Source organism: Scomber japonicus, chromosome 17, assembly GCF_027409825.1.
Source record: "Scomber japonicus isolate fScoJap1 chromosome 17, fScoJap1.pri, whole genome shotgun sequence".
Classification (NCBI taxonomy): domain Eukaryota; kingdom Metazoa; phylum Chordata; class Actinopteri; order Scombriformes; family Scombridae; genus Scomber; species Scomber japonicus.
The window spans coordinates 11348545-11372371 of NC_070594.1; the positions used below are offsets into that span (position 1 = coordinate 11348545).

The 23827-nt window shown below is 39.3% G+C and overlaps 1 protein-coding gene across 2 annotated transcripts in view; it reads left to right on the plus strand.

The window, feature by feature from the left end:
- LOC128377431 (centrosomal protein of 128 kDa-like) overlaps positions 1–23827 on the plus strand; it is a 58652-nt gene that overhangs the window by 20770 nt on the left and 14055 nt on the right. For both annotated transcript variants that reach the window (XM_053337380.1, XM_053337379.1), the window contains 16 exons: positions 281–367; positions 654–780; positions 1032–1150; positions 1486–1577; positions 2625–2697; positions 3251–3373; positions 6209–6295; positions 6627–6701; positions 6867–7014; positions 8059–8198; positions 9523–9594; positions 10970–11155; positions 14030–14218; positions 14842–15303; positions 16952–17116; positions 18573–18737. In XM_053337380.1, coding sequence (XP_053193355.1) covers positions 281–367; positions 654–780; positions 1032–1150; positions 1486–1577; positions 2625–2697; positions 3251–3373; positions 6209–6295; positions 6627–6701; positions 6867–7014; positions 8059–8198; positions 9523–9594; positions 10970–11155; positions 14030–14218; positions 14842–15303; positions 16952–17116; positions 18573–18737 — 2310 coding nt within the window. The remainder of the gene's footprint in view (positions 1–280; positions 368–653; positions 781–1031; positions 1151–1485; positions 1578–2624; positions 2698–3250; positions 3374–6208; positions 6296–6626; positions 6702–6866; positions 7015–8058; positions 8199–9522; positions 9595–10969; positions 11156–14029; positions 14219–14841; positions 15304–16951; positions 17117–18572; positions 18738–23827) is intronic.

Consider the following 23827-nt stretch of genomic DNA (forward strand, 5'->3'; position numbering starts at 1 on the left):
TATATGTTGTCCGATATACACCGATTATATTTTTTTAAATGATCTATATAGGCAGCATTTTATATTTGATCCTTAATTCAAGTATAATATATACTTTTTAAAAAATGTGTTTTATTATGTATTAAATGAAGTAAACAGTGGCATTTACAGTTTCAGTGCACTGTGTTTATAGTTCAACTGTAAAAGTGTAGAGTGAGCTCAAAGTCCTTTATTTATTATCTACTACAATTATAAGCGTGTGTTTCTTTATGAAGATATTTTGTTAACTTGTCTTTGGCAGGACACCAGTAAGAACTTGACCAAAGTGGACCGGATGCTGGGTCAGTACAGGGATCATACAGATGATCAGGCTGAAGCCATGGCGTTGGTGAGACACCTGTTCAATTTATTATTATTATTGTTATTAGATCTTAAAGGTTTATATGGTTTGAGATTTGCTTCAAGTGTATGTCATCGACCCAAACTCTAAACATGTGTTGATTCTTGATATTGAGCAGTTTAGACTGAAATCAGATCAGTAAGAGCTTTAAAGTAAAGGAACAATTTGGCAAATAATGCCACTACTGCTAAATTCTGTGTTGACACTCCAGAGGGAACAGATGGAAAAATTCTTGTCAGTTTTGTCAATCCCACGTGTGTTTTTCTTTTACCAGCTTAGAGATAACCTGGAGCAGTCGATCAGTCAGCTTCAGTCGCACAGGCTGGGCAGAGTCAATGGTGCTCGAAGTGCCTCAGCCTCCACCCTTCACACCAGTGACCTGGAAGCCGGCTCGGGATCAGGTATGGAGAAAAAGAAAGGATTTTATTGACAGCTGACTTCTAATTGCAGTTTTAGTTTTGGAGAATTTGCAAAGAGATAACACTTACAGGCTGATAACACAGAGATGAAATATGTAGATGTAAATTCGCATTCAACTTGAATTTTGTGAGATATGTGAATAACCAATTTTTTAAAGCTGTGTCTCCTGCTTCATCATTTGAGCATTAACACTTAATTAGTATTTACAATATGTGTACACCCGTGATTTCAGATGGCCAGCGTTTCTACCCTACTTCTCCACTGAGGGATTATGCAGACACTCCAGGAAGGAGAAGGAGATCACAGTCTGCCGGGGTACGCTTCAAGGATGCCAGCCTGACAGGAGAGGAAGTAAGGAAAGCAGAAATATCAACCACAAATCTGTGCTGCATTCATTGTCATGTAGTTTCACAAAAATGCCACAAGAGGGCACACTGAGTCAGCAACAGATATTTTTGGCATTTGTTATGTTCATTTTTTAAGGGTCTTAATAAGGTTTCATTCAAATCTGATATTTTTTATGTTAGTAGAGAGGCTTAAAGTATGTTCAAGAAGTGCAGTTCATTTTTTATTCATGCTTTCCACAGTCAGTGTTACATCTCTGTAAAGGCAGTGATAGCCAGCTCTTTGCTTTGCTTGTGTCCAATAATTTGTATTCAGTGTCTGTCTCTGGCCGTTCCATGTAGATTCACACTTTGCACCAGTCCCTGAGGGATCTGCATTGTGACCAGGAGAGACTGGCAGGTGACCTGGATAGAGAAATCCTCAGGAGGAACAGGTATATTGAGGAGAGGGGCAAAGTGTGAACATCATAACAGTAAACCATTTTTTTGTTTTGTCTTCACACAACTGAATAGGAGCTTCAACCCTCAAAGGATGTTTTTCTGTGTATTATAGTAGCAAATATTATAACCAGTCTCCTTACCCACAGGAGAAGAAGACCAATTAGACAGGTGTCAGGTAGTGTCAGTCTGTTACTACCTGTGGGGTTTGAAATGGTAGTAAAAAGATACCAAATTTAAATTCTGGAATCTGAGATGGTGATAACAGACACTCACACACAGTAAAAAATATTTTACTCAAATTTTAGTAGTTAAATTGAATAAAGATTTTTGCTTTATAACCAGATAAATCTAGCTACTCCTTTCTTACCGTGTATTAAAGTGGAAAATACATTTTACTTGGTCTCCAAAGTGTAGCTGTCCTTAATTTGATATTAGAAGTGAATAACAGTTTGTATTTTTGGATAAGGCTTTACTAATTTAGTCTCAGTAAACCAAACAAACCGCAGGGGGCTCTTGTGCCATCTCTTCATCAGGTCTGCCTGCAGTTTTTTTTCTATTACACTATTTTCTACACTAATTGATGTCTAGGCCAGTGCAGATATTGATGTTGTACTCATATCCACTGTGTATAAAAAGTTTTGATCCATTCTGAAAAGCTTTGAAAATGAATGCCAGTTTTCAAGTCTTTGAAATCTCCTTGATGGGAAAGTGATATTGTCCTCCTGGGAAACTTTTCGAGACATTACTGGAAAGTCAAAAAGCAGCAGATCCTTTTCTCGACATGCATTAAAATTTGACAGTTTTGAAGTTGATAAAAAAAAAAAAGAATCCCTACTCTCTGGTGCTGCTGATCAGACTAAATTGATCCACCACCATATTTCAACATTTGAAGCTGTATAATTGTTTTAGTGGTCAGTGAAAGGTACATTATGCATTCACATTTTGATATTCTGCAATAGGATTTTTCAAATCTGAGAACTCTGCTGTATAAATATTTTCAGGCTGCTGAATTTGGGACTTTTTTTCCCTTTATTTTATAGGTCGGATATTGACACCAGGAAAGCGATGGAGAGCCTCACTGAGCACATGACAACTTTCCCGAGACAGGACCCAGTGAGTTGCGGCAGTGCATTTCACTCTCAATACATCAAATATGCTTTCTGACTCTGTGAATTTCAGAAGAAAATTGAAGGCATTGTGAATTTAGGGGACATCACATCACAGTTACTGATGGATGAAAGCTGCTGTATAAAGCATGCAAATAATTTTTGTTGTCTGAATAGAAATCAGCTATGGACGAATGGTTTCCTCTTTGTAAAATGTAACTTCAGTGAAGTATAACTTTAGGAAGTATCTCAGTGTAATTTCCAGACGCAGGGCTCCTCACTACACCGTCACTACTGTCACAAATATGCTGCTTGTAAAATGTAATATTTTTTTATCTTGTCATGTCTGTTGATGTGACAAGATAAAGGTATTAACTGTCTTACACACATGAATGTGATGCTTCCTGATTAAACAGGGAACTCTTGCATCTTGAACACGAGATATTTTCGTCACCCACGCTTTTAATTTCCTGATTTCTCATTTATCATATCCGGGCGCCACTCCTACGTCTGTGATGTCTGCATGACCTGAGGCGTCCTCTTGTCTTGCCGTCTTGCAGGTGTCATCTCGTGTGGAGCGCCGTCTGCAGGAGCTGGAGAGAGAGATGCACACTGAGCAAAGGAGCACGGAGAGAGAGAGAAGGCCTGATCAGCGGGTGGCCATGTCTGACGAGCTGCAGGAGGTGACACTCCTCCCCACCACTCATCTGCTGTGATCCCTCCATCCCACACCTCCCTGTTGACACTCTCATGTTCTTTCACATTCAAAGAGAATGCCAAGAAAGATGCAACATGAAGGCACAAAAAATCACTGAAAGGATTTGGACAGGGAAACATGAAACATTACTCTAACTTAGTTTTACTTTATTCATTTATTTGTCAGGGACTAGGATGTAAATGCGTCAAATTTAGCCAGATTTAGCTAATTTTGTGTCAGATTTAGCTCTTTTCCTTCTGCAGTCCCATAGCAGTGTAAAGTCATGCATTTAAAAAACAAAAAAACAGACAAAACAACATCAAACGAGATACAGGAGCACACAGAATAAATGAAATGAAACAGCAAAAAACATCACAGAACAGACACTTATGACAACCATCAGACATTACAGATGGCATGCAAACTTCAGTACGCTAGACAGACAGTGATGGACAGATCAGGATGAAATTCAGCTCTCTAACAAAACCACCATAGATTGTTCAGCCTCTCAAACAGCTGGATGTGCATCACTCTAAAAGAAGTGTAATTGGTACGATGCTGTCATCTCCGTTGACGGCTCTTCTGTGTCTTCTTGTAGTTTTCTTCAGGAATTCAGTCAAATGCAAAAAGCAAGACAGATTTTTAAAACCTAGGATATCGTCTGAATATTGTTCTAAACTGTCCAAGCTTAAAAGTTCAAATTTTAGTTGAATGTAACAATGATAGTGACAAGAGCACGAAATTAGTACTAGCCACCAGCCAAATACTGGTAAAATATGCAAGCGGTTGGTAAAATTGCTTCATTTACCAGCCAAAAAAATAATCGTTGTCTATTGAGGGGCTTGGTAAAGCCTCAACATTCACTCTCCCTTTGGCCAGTGGACAAAAAGTTAATGTTGCACCTGCCAGTGGTGACCATTCAAAGCCTGATTTTAATAAATTCATTTTTTATATGACTTTTTTTTTTTATAATAGACTTTAGCGTGGTTTGACATGTCAGCAGTATAGTATCATCACATTCATTAGTAATCTTAATTATACTTCCTAATATAAAAGCATTCATTTAAATAGGATTTATTTAAAACATAAGAAAAAAATGGTCTAATCCAATACAGAAAAAAACATATCTGCAGTACTTTCTTCCCACATAGGACGTGTGGCAGGAAAAATGCTTATTTGTTATTCCTGAGTAATCATACAAACCATTGACATGAACACAATATACCAGTGCTCAATTAAAAAAAAAAAAAAGAGTCATAAGCCATGCTAGCTGCCATCTCTGGTACAAGAAGACTGAAATACAAGTTTGATAGCATCAAAAAATGAATGCTGAAAACATTTTAAGTGATCTGCGATGAGTCATTATTCCTCACCTTTTAAAAGAGACGTCACAAAAGATGACAGCCAAAACCACGACCTATAATTGATGTGACCAATAAGCCTCTTCACAATTAGATACAGAAAATGATTTGTATTTTTTTTTCTCTGCAGTGACAGGTGTATGAAAAAAAAGCCCACTTTAATGCAATCACTGAACATGCTAATAAATCTTCAAATTTCTTCTCACTCGCTGGGTCACCATGCCTCGGTAACCATTATCCCCCCCCTATTGTCAATCAGTCTATCAAGTTTATTTGTCACATGTAATCATATAAGGTACAATCACAGTAAAATGTAGTTCCGCCACTTCCTTCAATTTGTGCATTAAGAAGAACATCCAGTCTTGGTTGTTAAAGCAGCTTTCCCACTCTGCCACGCAGCCCTCTTGCTCTGCTTTATGAGACTATAAAGCACACCTCAGCAATTACTTTGATGCAGTGCAAATGGTCGCTAAGCAAGCAATTGCTACTTTCCCGTATTTCATGCTAATGATTAAAAAAACATTTTTTATTTTTTTGGGGGGGGCACGCATTTGTCTAAAAGCGTTAATAGCTGTGAGAGCTCTGTCATTAGGGTGCTTTTAGTGATGTAGATTTTATTCATAGCCAGATACATTCAATAGATGCTCACAGTCACAGTAAAGAACACATTATTTTGTGGTATTGCTCTGTTACCATGCTACTTTACATTTAGACGTACAAATCATTCATATTATATAGTCGTCAGCGTGATGTTTGTTCATTTTTAAAATAGCTGAACCATTTCTTTCTCGGTTTCTGGTTTGGAGGACGGTGTTTTGTGTGAGCTAATCAGAATCTTGGCATCCATCCTTTTTTTTTTTTTTTCTTCTCCTGCCTTATTGCAGTTAAGTAGTTGACCACAGAGGGGCGCTGTGTTGCTATATCCGGACTGATAGCCTTCACCAGCAAGAGTTTTCAACACACTGTGTAATGATAGCAACTACCAATTCATTTGCATCCCTCTCCACCGTAGTGCCCTAATGGGACACCAGCAGGGCCCGGGGCGATAGGAAATAATGCATTTGTCCAAAAATTAAGGGTAAATAAACAAGCATGATGAAATGAAGAGGAAAATAATCTCTTTTACTACTAAAGAGCAGGAGAGGAGGAAGAGCAGAGGGCACATTTATTCCCCACCGATGGGCCCGCTGTGATGTGAATCAAATAGATGATGAGTCACTTGGGTAGATGTTATTGCTAGCAGCTGGTAATTCATCACTACAGCCTGCTCCGAATGAGTGGGATCTAAGCTCTTGTACAAATCCACCATGATGCCAGTATCTTGTTCCAAGGAGACGATATGGGGGGATGCTGTGATGCAATGGCACCACTGGTGTTGCATTCTTATTCTACAGTACTCTTATATGTATGTGTACTCCTATTATTGTGGCTAAACATGTGCTTGTGTTTGTGTCTTGTAGACTTTAGGGAGACGAAGAGTCCAACACCATGAGAGAGAGGAAGCCACAACTACCAGACTACTGAAAGCAGACAGAGAAAAGTCCAAGGTGAGTGAATTTATCTTCTTGTTGTGACATGTTTTAATAAAACAAGTGTTGCGTAATGTGTGTGTTATGGAAGTTTTTATACGTTTTTGTCTCATTTTTCCTGCAATATTTTATTGAAATTGTCTGCAGAGGTAGTCAGCTCTCCAATTTTTACCAAGTCGGATGGTAAATCAAAGAGCACTAACCTTTCCTCATTGTGCCTCAACCCAAATAAGATACTTTCCAATGTTAGATGCTGCAAACTTAAAAATTTAAGTGATCATCTTGAACACATAAATTTCCAAACCACCTGTTCATTATATATTGTCCCGACATTGTTATTGCTGTGCAGATGGAGCAGGAACTGGAAAGAGCTCGGAGACTACTAGAACAGTCAGAGGACAACAGACAAGCCCTCTTTCATCAGGTTTGTTTGGGTTTGGGCTGCGCTTCATCTTATTGTACATACAGGACATCTCGAGAGGCAAAACAGTAAACAGTGTGAAGTCATTTATGGAAACTCCAGTGTTTTCGTGCCAACTGTCAAGACAGTCAGATGTCTTTTTTTTCTTCCACGGGTGGTGATCCACAGGTGGAGGACATGCGTGATGAGCTGCTGAGGATGAAGAAGGAGAAGACTGAGCTTCAGAGGGCCCGGCTGGAGACTTCGCAGCCCGCTGCTCAGCCACATGGCAACCACACTGACAGGGAAGAGAGAAGAAATGGACTGCGAGGGCCAGGTACTGAATATAGTTTTGGACTATAGTGGTGAGGGAAAAGAGAGTTAACTGGATGACTGAGAGGATTATAATGCAGATTAAACCGACAGAAAGATTACTATACCAGATCTGTTACCATAGATACAGTTGGCAATATGTTATGTGGTTTTTTAATGTATCATCTCTCTTCAGACACATGCATTGCCGACTTTATTTGATCAAAATACTCTTGAGAGTGATAGGATAGATGAATAATGGTCGGTGAAAAGGCACAGGCCTGAGATCAGATGCAGGAGCAGCGAGAAGGGAAGGCACTGAAAGGGCAAGTGGAGCGTTAGCGAGAGAACAGAGAATTGATTGAATAGCACAAAAAGAGAGAAGAGAAAAAGAATGTCAAAGATACAATCATATACAGAAAGACAATGAAGAGTAGATTAGAGGAAAGTATTGACAATCTTGACTTTCAGTTTGACTTTTGACTTTTTATGGTATTGATTTTAGGGCATCAAACCGCTTTTAAAGGCAGCAAAAGCTTGAAAATAATACAAGAATAAATATAAGAGTGTTTCACATTCAGTGGAAGTTCAATATGCAGCTGATTTAGATCGTTTTGTGCTTAAATTTGAATTTCATTTAGACTGAATAACAGATGGTGCAGTAGGTTACGATGACGTAATCAAATCAACATCAACTATTTGTTTTTATAACAGCATCTTTGTGTATAGATATCATTCATGAGCAATCCTGCTTCATTCACCCAGTCAATTCATTTATATTCTGTTCACGTCTATCAACACTCGGTCTGCCTCAAGTGGCCAAGTGAAGTGATTGACAGTGAGCCAAGCAGGCAGAATAGTAGGTAAAGAGATTAACATTTTCCAGTCAGGTTAGAAAATATTTATCTCACTTACAAAATGTTGGCTAGGCTTTTCATTTTTTTCATCAGTCTCCTGTAGTACCTCGTCACTGTTTTTAGTTTTCTTGTCTCGCCTCGCTGTAATCAATTCTAATCACAGTTTGATTATGTGCCTGCACGTGTGTGTCTGTCTGCGTCCACGTGCACAGATCGTTCAGACCTGGAAAGAGAGGTGGCAGAGCTGCGAGTCCAGCTGTGTAAGGCCTCAGTCCAAAGTGAAGTGGAAGAACTGAAGAGCACTCTGGACCGCAAGGAGAAGGAGAGAGTCCAACTCAGCTTACAGGTGGAGGTGTGTGTGTGTATATCAAATTGGGTATAAGTATAAAAACTGCACATGAACATGGTGAGCAGCACACTGTAGTTCACAACAAGAGCTAATAGCACCGTGGATTCAGATTTATCTAGGCTGGCTGTCTGTGTAGTGCACTCTAAAGAAAATGGGGAAACACTGAGGATTACTCAGTTGGAGTGCAAACGAACACAATACACAGATGCTTTTGACTTTGCTCATGCCGGCGCCTCCACCCTGAGCGGGGTTATTTCAGTTTGTCGGGTGCCTCTCATCCATGGTCGTATCCTCCGACAACTCCATGCCACTTGATCCTCTTAAAATCGTCAGATGAAGTGACAGTTGGAATAGGAGATCAGAAGTCAACCAGCAGTCATTCATCCTTCTCAGACTGGTGCGATATGTCACTTCCATCACTGTAACAAGACATACACCAAAATATAAAAAATCTAGAGAAGAAAACACATCCTTTTTCCAAGCAGAGGTATTCAAGGCAATGGATGGTCTCAATAAAATGTTAGTAGAAATAGCTGCACTTTAAACATGGGCACATTTTCCCCCCTTATCTCAGATGTTTCTTTCACTGTGTTAAAACTCCCATGCTTCCCTCTTTGCAGAGTATATGTTAAAAAGATGAAGTGGGTGTTAGCATGTATCACCTAGGGCATCTCTTATGGTTTTTATATCTAGATCAAAATAGACGTCAGAAATGTTTCGTTTTAAGAGATAAATGAGCAAAAATGAGGAATAATGAGGAGAAAAGGGTGGAAGATTCAATTTCTCAGTGACTGAATTTATATACGGGCTAATAGGTGTATGACTAATCAGTGTGTGACTAATTACACCTGACAGTCATGTTCTGGAGAAATACCTAAACTGTACCAGGGTAACCTTTCTTGCCCTTACTTTAGACTTCAATCAAACTTGAAACTTCAAAGTGATTGCAATGTTTTTACTACGTTTCAGACCAGCCTTGCAGATAATCCAATTGTAAGCCTCATGTAAACACATTCCCAACCTTCGCTGACCTCTCTGTGGTTGTCTTCAGTCCTCTTCTTTTACTCTTCATAACCCCCTTTACTGCTTATCTTTTCTTACAGTATCATCCCTCCTTCTCCTACCTTTTTTTTTTTTCCATTTTCTTTTTTCATTTTTTTTTCTTCACACCTCCAGTGTTCTTTTTTTCTCTCTCCCTTTTCCTTTCTCTCATTCCTATACCACACTGAGTTTCCTCCCCTGCTTTCTGTCTTTTTCCACCCACTGGCACACACACACACACACACATACACAATCCTTTACCCTTTATTTTTTCTTCACACCACAGGAATTGTCATCAGATCTGGCACGGCGGGAGCAGCAGCAGCTACGAATGCTGGAACAATTGAGGGAGATACAGGTATTTTTGGTTGGTTACTGCTTCACGCTGTAATTCATAATATGATTACTAATTCAGTTTAAGGACTCTAAACAAGGGGGGTGCTTTTTTACTGGTAATTAACATTAGAAACATACTGTGTTTAGTACTTTCTCTGTTCTTCAAGTTCATAAAATTATCATTAAAAAATTTTTTAGATTGAAGTTGCAGTAATAAAAACCCTTCAGATTGTATCCACCCTGTATTTAAAATAAGAGTAGGAGTTTACAGCCATGCTTAGGCACAGCCATGCTTTGAGTGAAATGCTAACCTTAGCAGCAGGCGTGACGTTTACCATGTTCACCATCTCTGTTGAGCATGGCTGTGTCCGAAATCACCCCCTAACCACTATATAGTGCACTATATAGTGACCACGCCATTTTGTAGTGGTGTCCGAATGTTTAGTGATTATTAATGTTCACTATATAGTGCACTGAATCTATCCCACAATCCACCGCGGAATGTAGTGAGCATCCGATGGTCACTAACCGGAGCAAGATATCCCATCATGCATTGCTAGACGCCGAGCAACGAGCGGAGTAGTGTCCGAGCGTGTCCGAGACGTTCCGCCGTTGAGTCCACTATATAGTCCACTATATTGAATTCACTATATAGTGAGTAGGGAGTAGTGAATGAGTGAGTGATTTCGGACACAACCCATGTCACCATGCTAACATATGCTAATTAGCACGTAACACAAAGTGCAGCAGAGACTGATGGGAATGTCGTTAATTTTGCAGATATTTGGTCATAGATCATATTATTGGACAAATTTCAGTTAAGATGATATGATAGGGATGACCAAGTAATTAGGAGGACATGATTGCGTGAAAGAAATTTCATGGTAATAGAAAATGGTAATTGTTGAGATATTTCACCGGCTTCTGGTGCTAGAAGAAATGTCAGGGGATCACCAGATTTCTTATTTGTCATTCGAGTAGTTATTGAGACATTTTACAAAAATTCTCACAAATATGAACCTCGTGGTGGCACCAGAGGAAAATTCATTAAGATTCATTGTCAGGGAACCATGAATATCTGCCATGAAACTTAGTGACAAGCCATCAAGTACATGTTGAGATATTTCACAGTATAAATGAAAACTCTGACCTGCTGCTGGTGCTGGAACCAGTCTGAGAATTATCAAAGTCAGTAGGATTCATTGTCTGGGGACCATGAATATCTAAACCAGATTTCATGGAAATCAACTGAATAGTTGATGAGATGTGTCACTCTGGACCAAAGTAGTGCACAGGCTGACATTATCCTCCTTAGAGACATGGCTAAAACACTGATTTAGATGATAAAGAACGAAAATACACTGTTACACTATTCATAAATTCATTCATCCTTTCAGAGCCGAGGGCAGGCAGAGAGGAGAGAGACGGAGGCGTTACTCCTAGAGAGCAAGAGAAGCAGAGATGAATTGAAGACCAGGGCCCAAGAGGCTGTGCGCCAGTGGAGGGCAAAGTGCAAGAGACTGCAGAAGGAGCTGGAGGAAGAGCGAGCCCAGGCTCACTTCCATACTGACAAGGCCTCGCAGGTCAGTGGAGGCAGATGCATCCATCACATGACTTTTGACACCACAGCCATCATTAGCAGCTGCGCCTAAGTAACTGCTGATCTTTATAATTTTAGCCATCTTTCTACAATGAAAAAAAAAATCCATTTTAAGAAGTAATTGAGTCTCTTATTAAAACAGTATATTTTTATCATATTCTTTGCCTTACTGGGAAATAATACATAAATTGTCTTGAATCATCAAGTCACTTAATGTTAGTGGAGAGATCTGCCTCATCTCAAGATAATTGCCAGTAGAAGGAGTGAAATTGGGAAACTATGTCGGAGATGTGTGAAATTATCTCACCTCATTTGCTTTAATGGAGCATTCCACTAATTTTACTCCTCTTACTAAGCTCAACTTACTCGTCATAATGAGTAGTCTAGCGGCTCTGGATGAAGCTTCCTAAAGATTGGAAAAATAACTAATGTCATCAGGGTTTTCTCAGCTTAGGCTTGAAACTTTTTAATATTGACATGATGAACTGGTAGTGTGGGGTTCAAAAGGAGTGGGCATTTGGAGGGCAGGGCGTTGTGGGAAATGTGGGATCCAGTGTTTTTGTAGCTTGACTCATACTAGATATTAGAGTACTGGAGTATTACTAGAGTATTTTGGCTTCTGCTGCTTTGACTTCAACATAATTTTTTAAAAATCTTCTATTGTCAGTCTCTTAACTTCATGGAAATGCAGTACTAAGTCACTGGAGTGCCCCTTTTAAAGCAACATTTTGCTTCTAATTATTTGGATGTTCAGTCTGTTTATAAGTAAGCATAGTCCATTTAAACCAAAACCACTTTGGCACCACTCAAATTGACTAAAAATGGCATTTTCCTGCTTATGGTGTCTGTCAGACGGTGCCTGAAAGTGCCAGTATTTAGTGAATTTTCTGTGAGCTTCTGAGCAGGTTGCATGAAAAATGTACAAACACAATATACACTGGACATACCTCTGAGGTCAAGATACCAACTAGAAATGCTTTATAGTCAATTGCTGTTGCTTTCCCGTTGAACTTTTTCTTTCAGTTTTTAAAAAATGAAATGAAGGCTCTTATTTCTTACAAACACTGGCAGCACAATCCAGCAAAACATACCACAGTAAATCTCACAGCAGCACATTGACCACAAATACCAGTAAACTGTACCAATCCATTTATGGCAGTTCAGTCTCAAATCTTCCAGCTAGTGCTGCTGCTGTTGGCTGGACTAGCGGCTAGCCAGCTGGCAGTATTGTTACCAACAACTGTTTGTCTTTGCTGCATTTTGTTTTTAGCGAACTCTGGCCCGTGCATAACTGCTTTAACTTTGACAGCATGTTCAAAAAAAAAGTGAAGCAATCAATAACGTCTGCACTGAAATGCATTTCTCAACTCCAGTAGTAGATTGATTTGTAGGGACGCCCGAGGCGGCGAGGAGAAAACTTATCTCGGCCAAACTCTCCCTGTAGTTCTGCAAACCACCAACCTCCAACGCCAGAATGCATCAGTGGATGATGATGGAGGACGACTGGGTTGCAACACCTACTTACAGTGATGCACAACATACTGGCAAGCTTTGTGGACATTATAGGCACAGCACACAGACACATCTAACCTGTTACTCCAATGACATACTTTGTTTCTAAGCAACAGTCCTCCCTCCTTGATTTCATTTACAGTTTTGGAGGATATTGAAGTTCAGATCTTGATGTTCCAGAGAAAATACATCAACTCCCTCCCATTACCGGTAAAATACAGATGTTGAAATATTTATGAGTTTTTCTGGCCCAATTCCCCCATGGCCTTTCACAGTAGAAATGGACTGGAAAATCAGACCAAACAACACCATCTGCACCCTTAAGTACAGTGATTGGAAAGGGAAGATATAAATGAATAGCTGCTGCACTCTGTATTGTCACATACATTTGTCTCTTATGAAGAAGAACGAGAGAAAACTTTACAGAAAAGAATAAAAGAAATGCTACTAGAAAAAAACAATGGAGCTAATTAGAGCCGCTGTATACCAATTAAAATTCACCAATACAAGTAATACGTGATAGAAAATGATCCAGAGGTTTTTATTAATGTTGCTATTCAACACAAACAAAGCAAGATAGTTGGACTTCTACTTATTAAAGCCCCTATTCATATTCATTTTAATTCATACTTTGTTTTATCTTTATCAAATAAAGGGCTTTGTGTCAAAGTCAGATTAAATCTTCTGAATAATATATTTTGAATTAACTTAATAATAATATAACCAAATATGCATTCTAAGTTAGAGTACCTTAGCGTGGTATGTTACAGTGATTGTGCTTGGTTGAAAAATTAACAGCTGACTATTATTATTAGATGTAAAGTCACCTCCCAATGATTTCGATTCCATTTGAACTGAGTGAGTCACCTCCAAACTCACAGTCAGCAGCCCTACGCCTCACAGACAGACAGACAGACTCCCACCTGGCATACTCGACGTGACGCGAATTAATTACAAAATCATTTCTGCCCCCTTAATGAATTAGGGGAGAGAATCAAGTGCTCAATTAAATGATTAGGTTCTGAGCCACAGCAAAGTCTTTGCAAATTCCAGTCAAAGCCAGAGTATTAGAGGCAATCTGCCTTGAACAGACCTGACCATTGTCCCTTATCAGGGAGCTGAGTGCTAGCATTTTCCTATCAGCGCAATAGCTGGTACTGCATATGTTTCTCTCCCCCTTTCTCTCTGTCACTCTTTCTCCCGCTCTCATCATTATTGTTAGAGCTCTTCTTTGTACACCATCTTCCTCCTCCTCTTCATTTGTCATTCTTCATTTCCTTTTTCCTCTCCCTCTCATACCCCTCCCTCCCACTCACTCTCTCTCTCTCTCTCGTTCTCCCTCCAGGCAGCAAGAGAAAAAGAGAGCTCTCAGGCCCAGCTGAAGGCGCTGAGCCAGCAGACTGAGGCAGCCCGCAGGGAGCTCGCTGAAATCCTAGCCCGTTTTGCCCAGCGTGAAGAAGAGCTCCACCGCAAGGATGTGGAGCTGTCCGAGACCCGCCAACGCCAGTTGTCATTGGAGCAGGAAATCCGGGAGGTGTGGGACTGGGTTTAACATTCATAAATAGACTTTAATTCAAATCACAAGGAACACAAAAAAAGTATTAATATTTTAAGGATAAGTAATACAACCTAACAACCGTAGACAATGGATCTGCTTTTCATTTTAACAATCTGCATCTAGAAATCTTTGAAGTCTTTATTATTATTCATTAAATTTGAGCCCTTCAGGCTATCTGCAAGTAAACTGATTCAAGACATGTTTATTTAATCCACCTTTCAAAGGCGACAGCAGTCAGTGCTGAGGTTGAATCAAACACTGTCATGCAGCCACCATGATTATTTGGGTGTCATGTAAAGATGACAGCATTTTTTTCCATTTTTTTTTTTTGAAAGTAGTCAGGCAGCACTGAAGTTTTGCCAAAGTGCATATATCAATTATCTTTTCTCAAATGCTTGTTTAGTGGTTAAGCACATTAGCATTCTTCCCAGTTTAACCACAGGCATGGTTGAATTCTTGATTTAGCTCTGTTGGCAGATCAATTTGTCTTTTTCAATTTGAAGTGTGGTTAAACTTAAATATTAATGTGTAACAAAGTCCTTTTCTAAAAAATCATTAAAAGAGCTTTGATCAGATTCTAACGCCACTCCTAAACCTAGGTGAGGGAGGCCTCAGCTACCCTGGAGGAGGAAAATCGATGTCAGGCAGCCATCAAGGCAAGACTGAAGGAAGACAATCAGAGGCTGGAGGAACAAGCTGACACCCAAGCCCGTCGCTGTCAGAGAGAGCAGAACATGCAGGCTGAGGTTCAAGCCGCCCTGAAGCAGATGACCTCAGCCCACGCCCAGCTAACCCAGCAGTTGGCTGAGGAGGAAAGGTCTAAAAAGGAGCTCAAGAAGAGCTCCTCTGAACTACAGGCCAAGCTTACAGTGGTTCAGGAGGAGCGGGCCACGCTGGGGAAACAGCTGCAGCTCGAGAGAGAGGTGCATCAGAAGGAACTGGTCAACATGAAGGCAATGATGGAGGACAGTAGGACTAAGAAGGACCGCGAGATGCAGGGCATGCTCAAGCTCTGCTGTCAGGAGCGGGATGAAATCCAGGCACACCTGAAGGAGGTTAAAGTAGGTCCTTTTTATAAATAGTGTACACCCCCGAAAATATTTGTTATCCACTGATGAAATGTACATTAAATCTGCCACACTAATTGTCATTTAGAATATCATTGGCACGCACTTCGAATCCAGCGCTAGGGTAAAATTCCTCAGCCACTAAACATCTGGCGTATTTCCGACTCAGTGAGACAGACAAAACTCTCATTTGGAGTAATTTTCCTCGTTGGCCACAGTTCTTGTCCTCTTGAGTGTGGGTGAGTCGAGGATAGCTGAGCTCTTAATGGTGTGTGGTGCCCCGTGGATCCTCATGGCCATTCCGTGAATATTTAACAACCCTGATATCAGACCTCAGAAGTCTCATCAAGGCAGTGCAGGAGATAGGGGACTCCACTCGATTTGCTCCCCGCAGCACCCACACCTCCCTCCCCTCCTCCCCCACCCCCCTCAGTATCTCCAATGATGAGCCCTCATGGGTATGTGGTTTCTTAAGGGGCATGGTCCTCCCTGATATGGTTGAGTTTAGCCCATTAGCTGTGCTGAATGGCATTAATATCTGACATAGCTCATTGTAATGGTGTCATTTCAGAGTGCGGAGAGGACAAGGGCGTTTGCTGGAATGTTTTTAAGTACTCGCCTAAGGGTGCTGCAGATATCCCTAAGAAGCCCACCCAATATTCATATAGCATAGCCAGAAGCCTATATTACGATTTTGATACAGTCAACCGTCAGAAATAGCTTAAAATATTCCTTATTACCTTGTCCTTGTCCTCTCACTCTTGATTTCTCCTCCACTCTATCTTCCTGCTCGCCGTCTCTCTCTCTGTCTTAATCCCTCTCTTACTGCCTCCCTCCAGTTCTAATTTTGCATTTTCCATCTGTTTTTCTCTCCCTCCCGCCTCCTGTTTTTTTCCATTTTTTTCTTTGTTTGTGTCGCTCTCATCACTCCCAGTCCTCAGTCATTGTTGTTCATTCCACTTTATACTTCAGCTGTGGGTGATGATGTGATCACTCTATATACAGAAACCCTAATGTCTAAGGCCGCCTTTGACTTTGCAAGCTGGATCTGGACTGAGATATGCATTAAGGGCTCAGACCGTGATTTTCAGAGTCTTGGTGGTGATATTTAGCTGTTCTCTTGACCCATTTCATGATGTTCTCTGTTTATGCTGTAGAGATTATTGTGTCAGTTCACTCTGTTACTAGCAGATAGGCCTTTTAGAAATGATTAGGGTCCACTGGTACATTTGACATATGGGTCAATTACGTGATGTAACCCAGTAATTATTTGTATAAGTGCACTTAAATACACTGTAGGTGGATAAAATATTTAATATTTATCATTCTTTTGTGGTTACCATTTGACATTTTCAGGAGTATTCAGTCTTACTTTTGGTAAAAGATGGTTCAAATGTCATTTCAAATTACATAAAACTAACAAAAATACAAAATGTACATTATAACAAACCTGATGCTGCTTTGAAAACAAATTTTAACATATTTTTGAATTGCTCATCTTGCCAACCTTTATTTGTCACTGACCCATACATATATTATCCACCAGGCACCCTTCGTGGCTAGATGTAAACCACCATTCTTTTTTAAAATCTTAAATTATTGCTTGTGTATCATGTTCTTAAACGCATCTTCTCTCTACCAGGCAGATGCAGCGTCAGACAAGGAGCTGTGTGGGGCTCTGCGCATCAAGTTGGACAGAATGAAGGATGAGTGTGATAAGCTAGCAGCACAGCTGAGCACAAAAGAGGAGGCACATGCACTTCTCCACAGAAAGTACCAGCTACTCAAAAAGGAACTGGATGAAAAAGTAAGCCTTGCCTACTTCACCGTGCTTTTCGAACAAAGTGACTAATATTAAATAAAGTGAAACCTTCAATAAATGCAGCACATCCATTGTCATTAGTGAACTACGTCTGTCCTCAGCAGATGTACTTTACTGATATTTGAGTTGATGCTAATTAATTTTGATAGATCCAAGGACATTAAAGGACTTTTTAAATGGAAAGAAAGCACACACATATGAACGATTATTAATAGGTGCTGCACAAAAGGACATGTAAAAAACAGAAAGATCTGGGCTGCACACTAGATAATGCTCCCATGAATATGTATTGGTGTACCATCACCAATAAATGTTTATGGGAGCATTATCTAGTGTTTGGACTAAAACCAACTATACAGACATGAGATCCATCCACACTTTACTTATTGTGCAGGTTTCACATTTTAACATTGAAACCTTTTATGTAGAACGTGGAAATGCACAAGATATGTACATATAATTAGTCAATCAATCAATCAATCAAACTTTATTTATATAGCACCTTTCATAGTTGATTGACGAGCTGGTAATGAGACAGAACAAGTTACATCTATGTTAACAATGGTTAATATAGATTAACAAGACAAAATAAAAGATTAAGTTTAAAAAAAGCTGAACTAAAACTAGGTCAAAATAGACAAAAGAAACAGACAAGTTAAAATAAGATAAGAAGATAAAACTATAGAATGATAATAACAGAATAATGTAAAAAATAGTACAAAAGATAAAAAATCAAGCATCAAAACAAATACAATACAATAGAATAGAAAGATAATAAACCAATTCATTTCTTATCATATCTGATCATGCAAACCTAACAACGGTTCGAAATGTTAAGTGGTGCCAAATCAGCACTATTTTAAAAGTGGCTTCATCACTATGTCCACGGGTGTTTTACAACAGCAGATGAAGTATTGAACCTCCACATTCACCTCTCTGACAGACCCCCTGATAAGTAGTAGGGGCTCTTTTAGGGGCAATCCATGTATTGATTTGCAATTGGGGGTGCATGGAGAAAAAGGTACTCTTATTAATGTAACATGGGTGGTTTATTATCCCAGGGACATTGATAATGATCCACAGTCCCTGGGCTGCACTGATCATTTGGTTTCCTGTGCCTTGGACTTATTGATTGACTCTGTCCTGGTAGAGACCCTGAAACTATTGACAGTGCAGGCCAGAGAAGGAAACTTAGCTAGGTCTGTTTGTGTGAGAGGAAACTGAATGTCTGATGCCCAAGGTTGTCTGTCTATCTTTCTGTTTGTATTATTGTGTAAGCAACTATAGCTACTACTGGAATTGATCTTGTAATAAGCAAACTTGGCTTCTTGTCATCTAAAACAAAAAAAAAACTGCTTTAATTAATGCATTTGTACTGTCTTGTAAGGTCAAAATGACAAAAGTGAGATAGCTCTACTCTCTACTCTGCCATCCTCCACAGGTCAGGTCAGGTGAGCGGAGACGTGCTTCGGAGTCAGAGCTCGTTAAGCTGGAGGATAAGGTGATGCGGATGGAGGCAGAACAAGAGGCAGTTCTTACCTCCATGGGTGAGGAACTCGATGGAGCCTGCCGCAGCCTGGCTAGGAATGGTGAAGACAAATTACAGGTATATTATTTAATTATATTATATTTTATACATGTTTAGTTTTTTTTAAAGCCATTTATTGTGTGTTTTTAAAGGAACACAAAGCTATTTTGACCCTAATGAGACAATGAGTCTAAAAAACAAACTCACAGATACATAGTGCTGATACACCAACTGTTTATTTAATGACTAACATTTCCTACTTAACTCCCCTCGAGTGTCACATTGGAGGTCACATTCTTTAGTTTCCTAGTTTCTAAACTAGTTCCTCGTTGATTTCGGCTCTCCGATGGTACATGTTAGACAGGTAGTGTCTGGTGAGAACATTAAGATTTAGTATACTGGTGTGGACCAGAGAACCAAATTAGTGAGCTAAAAGCTGCTCGGAGCTGCAGTTTGTTGTTAAATCTGAGTAGGAACTGGAGTGTTTATAAGTAATTTAAAAATGAATTAAATAACACTTTGCATATATGAGTTTTATTTTGTGTCATATTTTATACATCTGGTTTGTACAGTTTATTTTTCAAAGCATTTTTTTTTTTTTTGAAGATACAAAAACATATGAATGCAACGTTGTTTAAAGCCCTTATAGGTCCTGTGTAAAGCTCATATCACCACCTACAAAACTTTTTATGTATAAAGATGATGCATAATGTACGAAATGCATGAAAACAAAAAGACAATTGACAGATGTACAGATAAATGACCTTCTATACCTGCTGTATTTCATTTGACACAACATTTTCAATTAATATAATAAAATACACTACAAAATATTTAGTAATTCAACACTGCATTGGTTGTATCTGATCTTATATATCGGATTTCTCAGGAAAACACTCACACTGATGATTTAGAGCTATCTAAAACTAGTGTATCAAATATGATTCACTTGGCATTATAGGGTTAAATCTCAGCGGGTTTGGCATTACTAACAACTCTCTCATATTAAGCAGTCATTTGATTGCCAAGTGTGTAGGAAGCTCACATATTCCCCCCCCAACCAGTCTTGGTTAAAGTGCTGAAAGGTAAAACATTACCCTTAAGAAGAACATAACATACTTTCTGTATATGCACCTTTCATCAAAGCGCATACATGCACCTTCATCAAAGCCTGTTTATTGCCCGTGCTGTGATGAAGGCTCCATCGACTGGATACTTGTACAAAAATCTTTGTTTGATCTTAGATGGTGAAAGACTTTTAATCTTCTAATACAATATTGATGTAATTGCTGAATACGTTAGAAATCAGGTAGATATGATCACCTCCCACACTACAGAGACATGTTCTTGTAGTATAAGATATGATTATGTGTGTGTTTTGTAGCTTTCTGTGTACAAAAAGGTGAAATTACAGAGAGCATGTTTGCATTGCAGTACAGTGAAAGTTGTGAGTTATGAGAATGTTAAACTATTCTGTGGTGTTAAAAAAAAAAAAAACCTGTAAATGTAAATCCTATTAGAGTTTATTCACTCACAGCGTTTACAGAATATTTTAAAAACCATGTTCTGGCCGAGTTGAGATAATCACATTTTGTTCTTTTTGCTGTTTGACATGATGACAAAATGTCCCACAGAACGTTTCACATCATTTGCTGCTCTTCCTCCTCCTGTCCTCTGCAGTGGATTCTGAATGGCACAAAGTGTTCTGTTAATGCATTCAACTCTTCAACTATTGCTGAATATGTGTTTCTTGTTTTTTTCCCCCTTTTTTCCCAAAGTGTTAGTTTAGTCTAGTTTATTTTGCACAAGTTAAAAATTACACACACACACACAAAGACAAATAATGACAAATAATATACCGTACAATACAACAGAAAATAATATGACTACATAGAACAAACTCAATTACTACAAATATAATAATAACAATAAAAAATAAAAACAGGAAAAATGAGAGTAAGTGTGTGTGTGAGAGGGACATTGGCCTCAGTATCTATACATTGAACATCATGTGGCATCATTTCAATATTTAGTTGAAAAACTCATACATAACCACCACACAGGTCTGGTGGGTGTCACATTAAATACCCGACACATTCATTTAACACCTGTTATGCACAGCGTGGTTCTACAGTGCTACTGACAAATGCTAATGTTTTATACATATTATATTCCCTTCTGATATTACCCGCAACCTTATACACTAATCAACATATAGTACAACCCCTCCCCCCCACACATGCTTGATGTTGGTCTTCCTCTGCTGCTTAAAGGTTAATGAACCCAGCCGGCTCTTATCTGCTCATATAGATTTCCCAATCTGGTCTAGCTGTGCTGCAGCCAGACATGCGAGCCAACGCCTCGCCTCATCTGTAATCTGTCATGTTGAAAAGAAGTCAAATTCGCTAGTGATTGGCTTAATGAAGGGAATCATTAACAGTTAAGGGGTGTATTAGTTTCCAGTTACCTAATGATACCTTCTTCCGTCCTTTCTCTTTAGAGCGCTAATGCAAGAAGTTGTAAGACAGTGTAACGCTATGCTGAAAGTTAAACTACTTCGATAGGAACAAAAAACTACTTCAGGGTAACTGCACATTTTCTAAGTACAAATTGAATGACTTTTAAGACCTTTTTTTCCCCGTTTTTTTCAAAAACCTCTTTAAGGAAAAAATAAAACCATTGCTTCTTGTATTAAAATTGCTCAGCAAACAGCGGTGGAGGAAGTTATAATATATTATGAGACATATATAATAATGCAAAAGCAGGATTTTACTGTTGTAGTGGATTAAAATGGAGCTCATTTTGACTAATGATTAGTTTCATTATAGTTCCAACAGCTGATTATTGGTTTAGTAAAATAATCAGAAAATAATGATAATAGATAATAAATAATAAATAACATAAACTGAACAAATATAATAACGCTCAGATTGAATTTAATCCACAATTCCAGACATTTTAAGACTTTTTAGGGATCCGTGGGGGCCCCGCTTCTTGTTAGTAGACAAGTGAGCTAATATACATTACATACATTTTAAGCCTCACCTCACATGATGTCATAACTTTTTATACATGCATTGTTTACTCTTGATTACTCTTCTTTACCCCTCTGTTTTCTCTCACTTGATACTTCCTGTCTACATCCTTCCTCTCTCCTGGGCTCAGCTGGCTCGAGTGCAAAGTTCCCCATTTAAATCCAGCCTGAAACATTTGTCATATTTTTCCCCCAATCTTTTCAGGTCTCGTTTCACTTTGAAGAGAAATGCCACAGTGGTTATCTCCATGAAAACATCTACCTGTGTCCTTTCCACTTGCTGTTACTCTCAACATCAATCCTCTTTTGCTTCTCTCTAAACTTTGCCACCTTTTACAATTTTCTCACTGGGAGGTGAAACAAAAAAAGAAAAACTGTGACCAAAGGCACACAGTCACACATTTACTCGCATACTGAAAGAGATGTATAAACCACGCAGTCACATTTAAATTAGCGCTGGCAGACACTCGGATTCGCTGGCAGTGCTGCTGAGAAAATAGTGGCATTTCTTTCACTTCAACCCCACAGACAGCACTTTCAACTCCCAGCCTACTTGTTCGGTTTTTCAACAGTTTCACCTCCTTTTTGTCTGCCACTGTGCAGCGCTGCCTTTGATGGTTCGGGAAAGAGTAAAGAGAGTGAGCGAGAGGCATAGAAGCATGTTTTATCCTCCCACGCAGTCGTACGCTCTGCCATGCTGTTGTACACTCCCTGAGACGGGGACCTCTGCACAGCGGTACTCCATTGCCGTACTTTGAGCTGCCGTGGCAACAACTTGGGGAAATTCATTTGACTTGGATCTGGTTTTGAGTGACAGCTTGAAAAAGTTGTCTGACACCTGTGCAGTGATGATGATGTTTGCCAAGGCACGGGACATAAAAGGTCCCCCAAAAAATCCTGCAGTGTGCTTTCGACGTCTGTTGATCATGTGTAAACACCTTGCTAGAAAAAACAGTTGCACCTTTTTGTCGACTTTGTTCACGTGTGTGTACATATGTGTGTGTGTACATGCGAATTCATGTTTGTTACGTATTTTGGCTTTTTTTTTACCTATGTAGTAGAAGAGGGTGTATGTATTTCTTCTGACTGGTAGCATGGTGTCTCCCATGAATTAATTTGGCGTTGGTCATGGGGCGAAAAGGCAATTATTTATTTTTCACATTCCACATACCACGGTGCATGTGATTTGTCTCTAATAGGCATGTAACGTCAAAACAAATTCATACATTCCTTGTTAACGCTACAAAATATGTAGCCACACTAGCGCCACGGAAATGTTGGTATGTTGGTTCATCTGTTAATCCAACATTGTGGTCCAGACCAGACTCACATATCTCAACAATCATTGCATGGACCATATATAGTAGTGTAAAAACTGAATAAGTAACTCTCTCAGCTCTCTGAAAGCTTCATCAAGGATTAATTTTGCGTATTATCTGTGACTGATGATGTATTAATGAATCATTTGTTGTGCAGGAATTTGTTGGAGACTAAGTATGAGCTGTGAAGAGTCTGAATATGAACAGTACGTAAGGGTTAACTTATAGTATTACTTTTGCTTAAAGGACCAGTGCGTATGATTTAGTGGACTCGAGTGGCAAAGTCGCAGATTGCAACTAACTGAATACCCCTAAAACCCTCCCTTCAAAGTATGTAGGAGAACCTACTGTAGCTGCGAAACCTGCGAAAAACATGAAAGACCTTCTCTAGAGGCAGTATTTGGTTTGTACATTCTGGGCTACTGTAGTAACATGGCAGTGCAACATGGCGGCCTCTATAAAAGAGGACCCGCTCCCTTTTTAGATATAAAGGGCTTATTCTAAAGTAACAAAACACAACCATTCTTATTTTCAGGTGATTGTACACTTATGAAAACATACTTGAATGAAATAATTTTATATTCCATTTCAACCAATAGACCCCTCTAAATCTCACACACTCATCATTTAAGTGCAGTCTTACATTGCCACTAGCATTGGTGTAGACTCGCAGTACCTTGTAAAGACATCATTAAACATGAAAAAAAGACAAGTCCTCCCTTATTGGCCAAAGCAGAGAAGTAGAGGACCCTGGGAAAGCTTTTTTCCAGCTAAAGTTGTTTAGATGTATACAACTCTGTAACACTGTTTGTTAG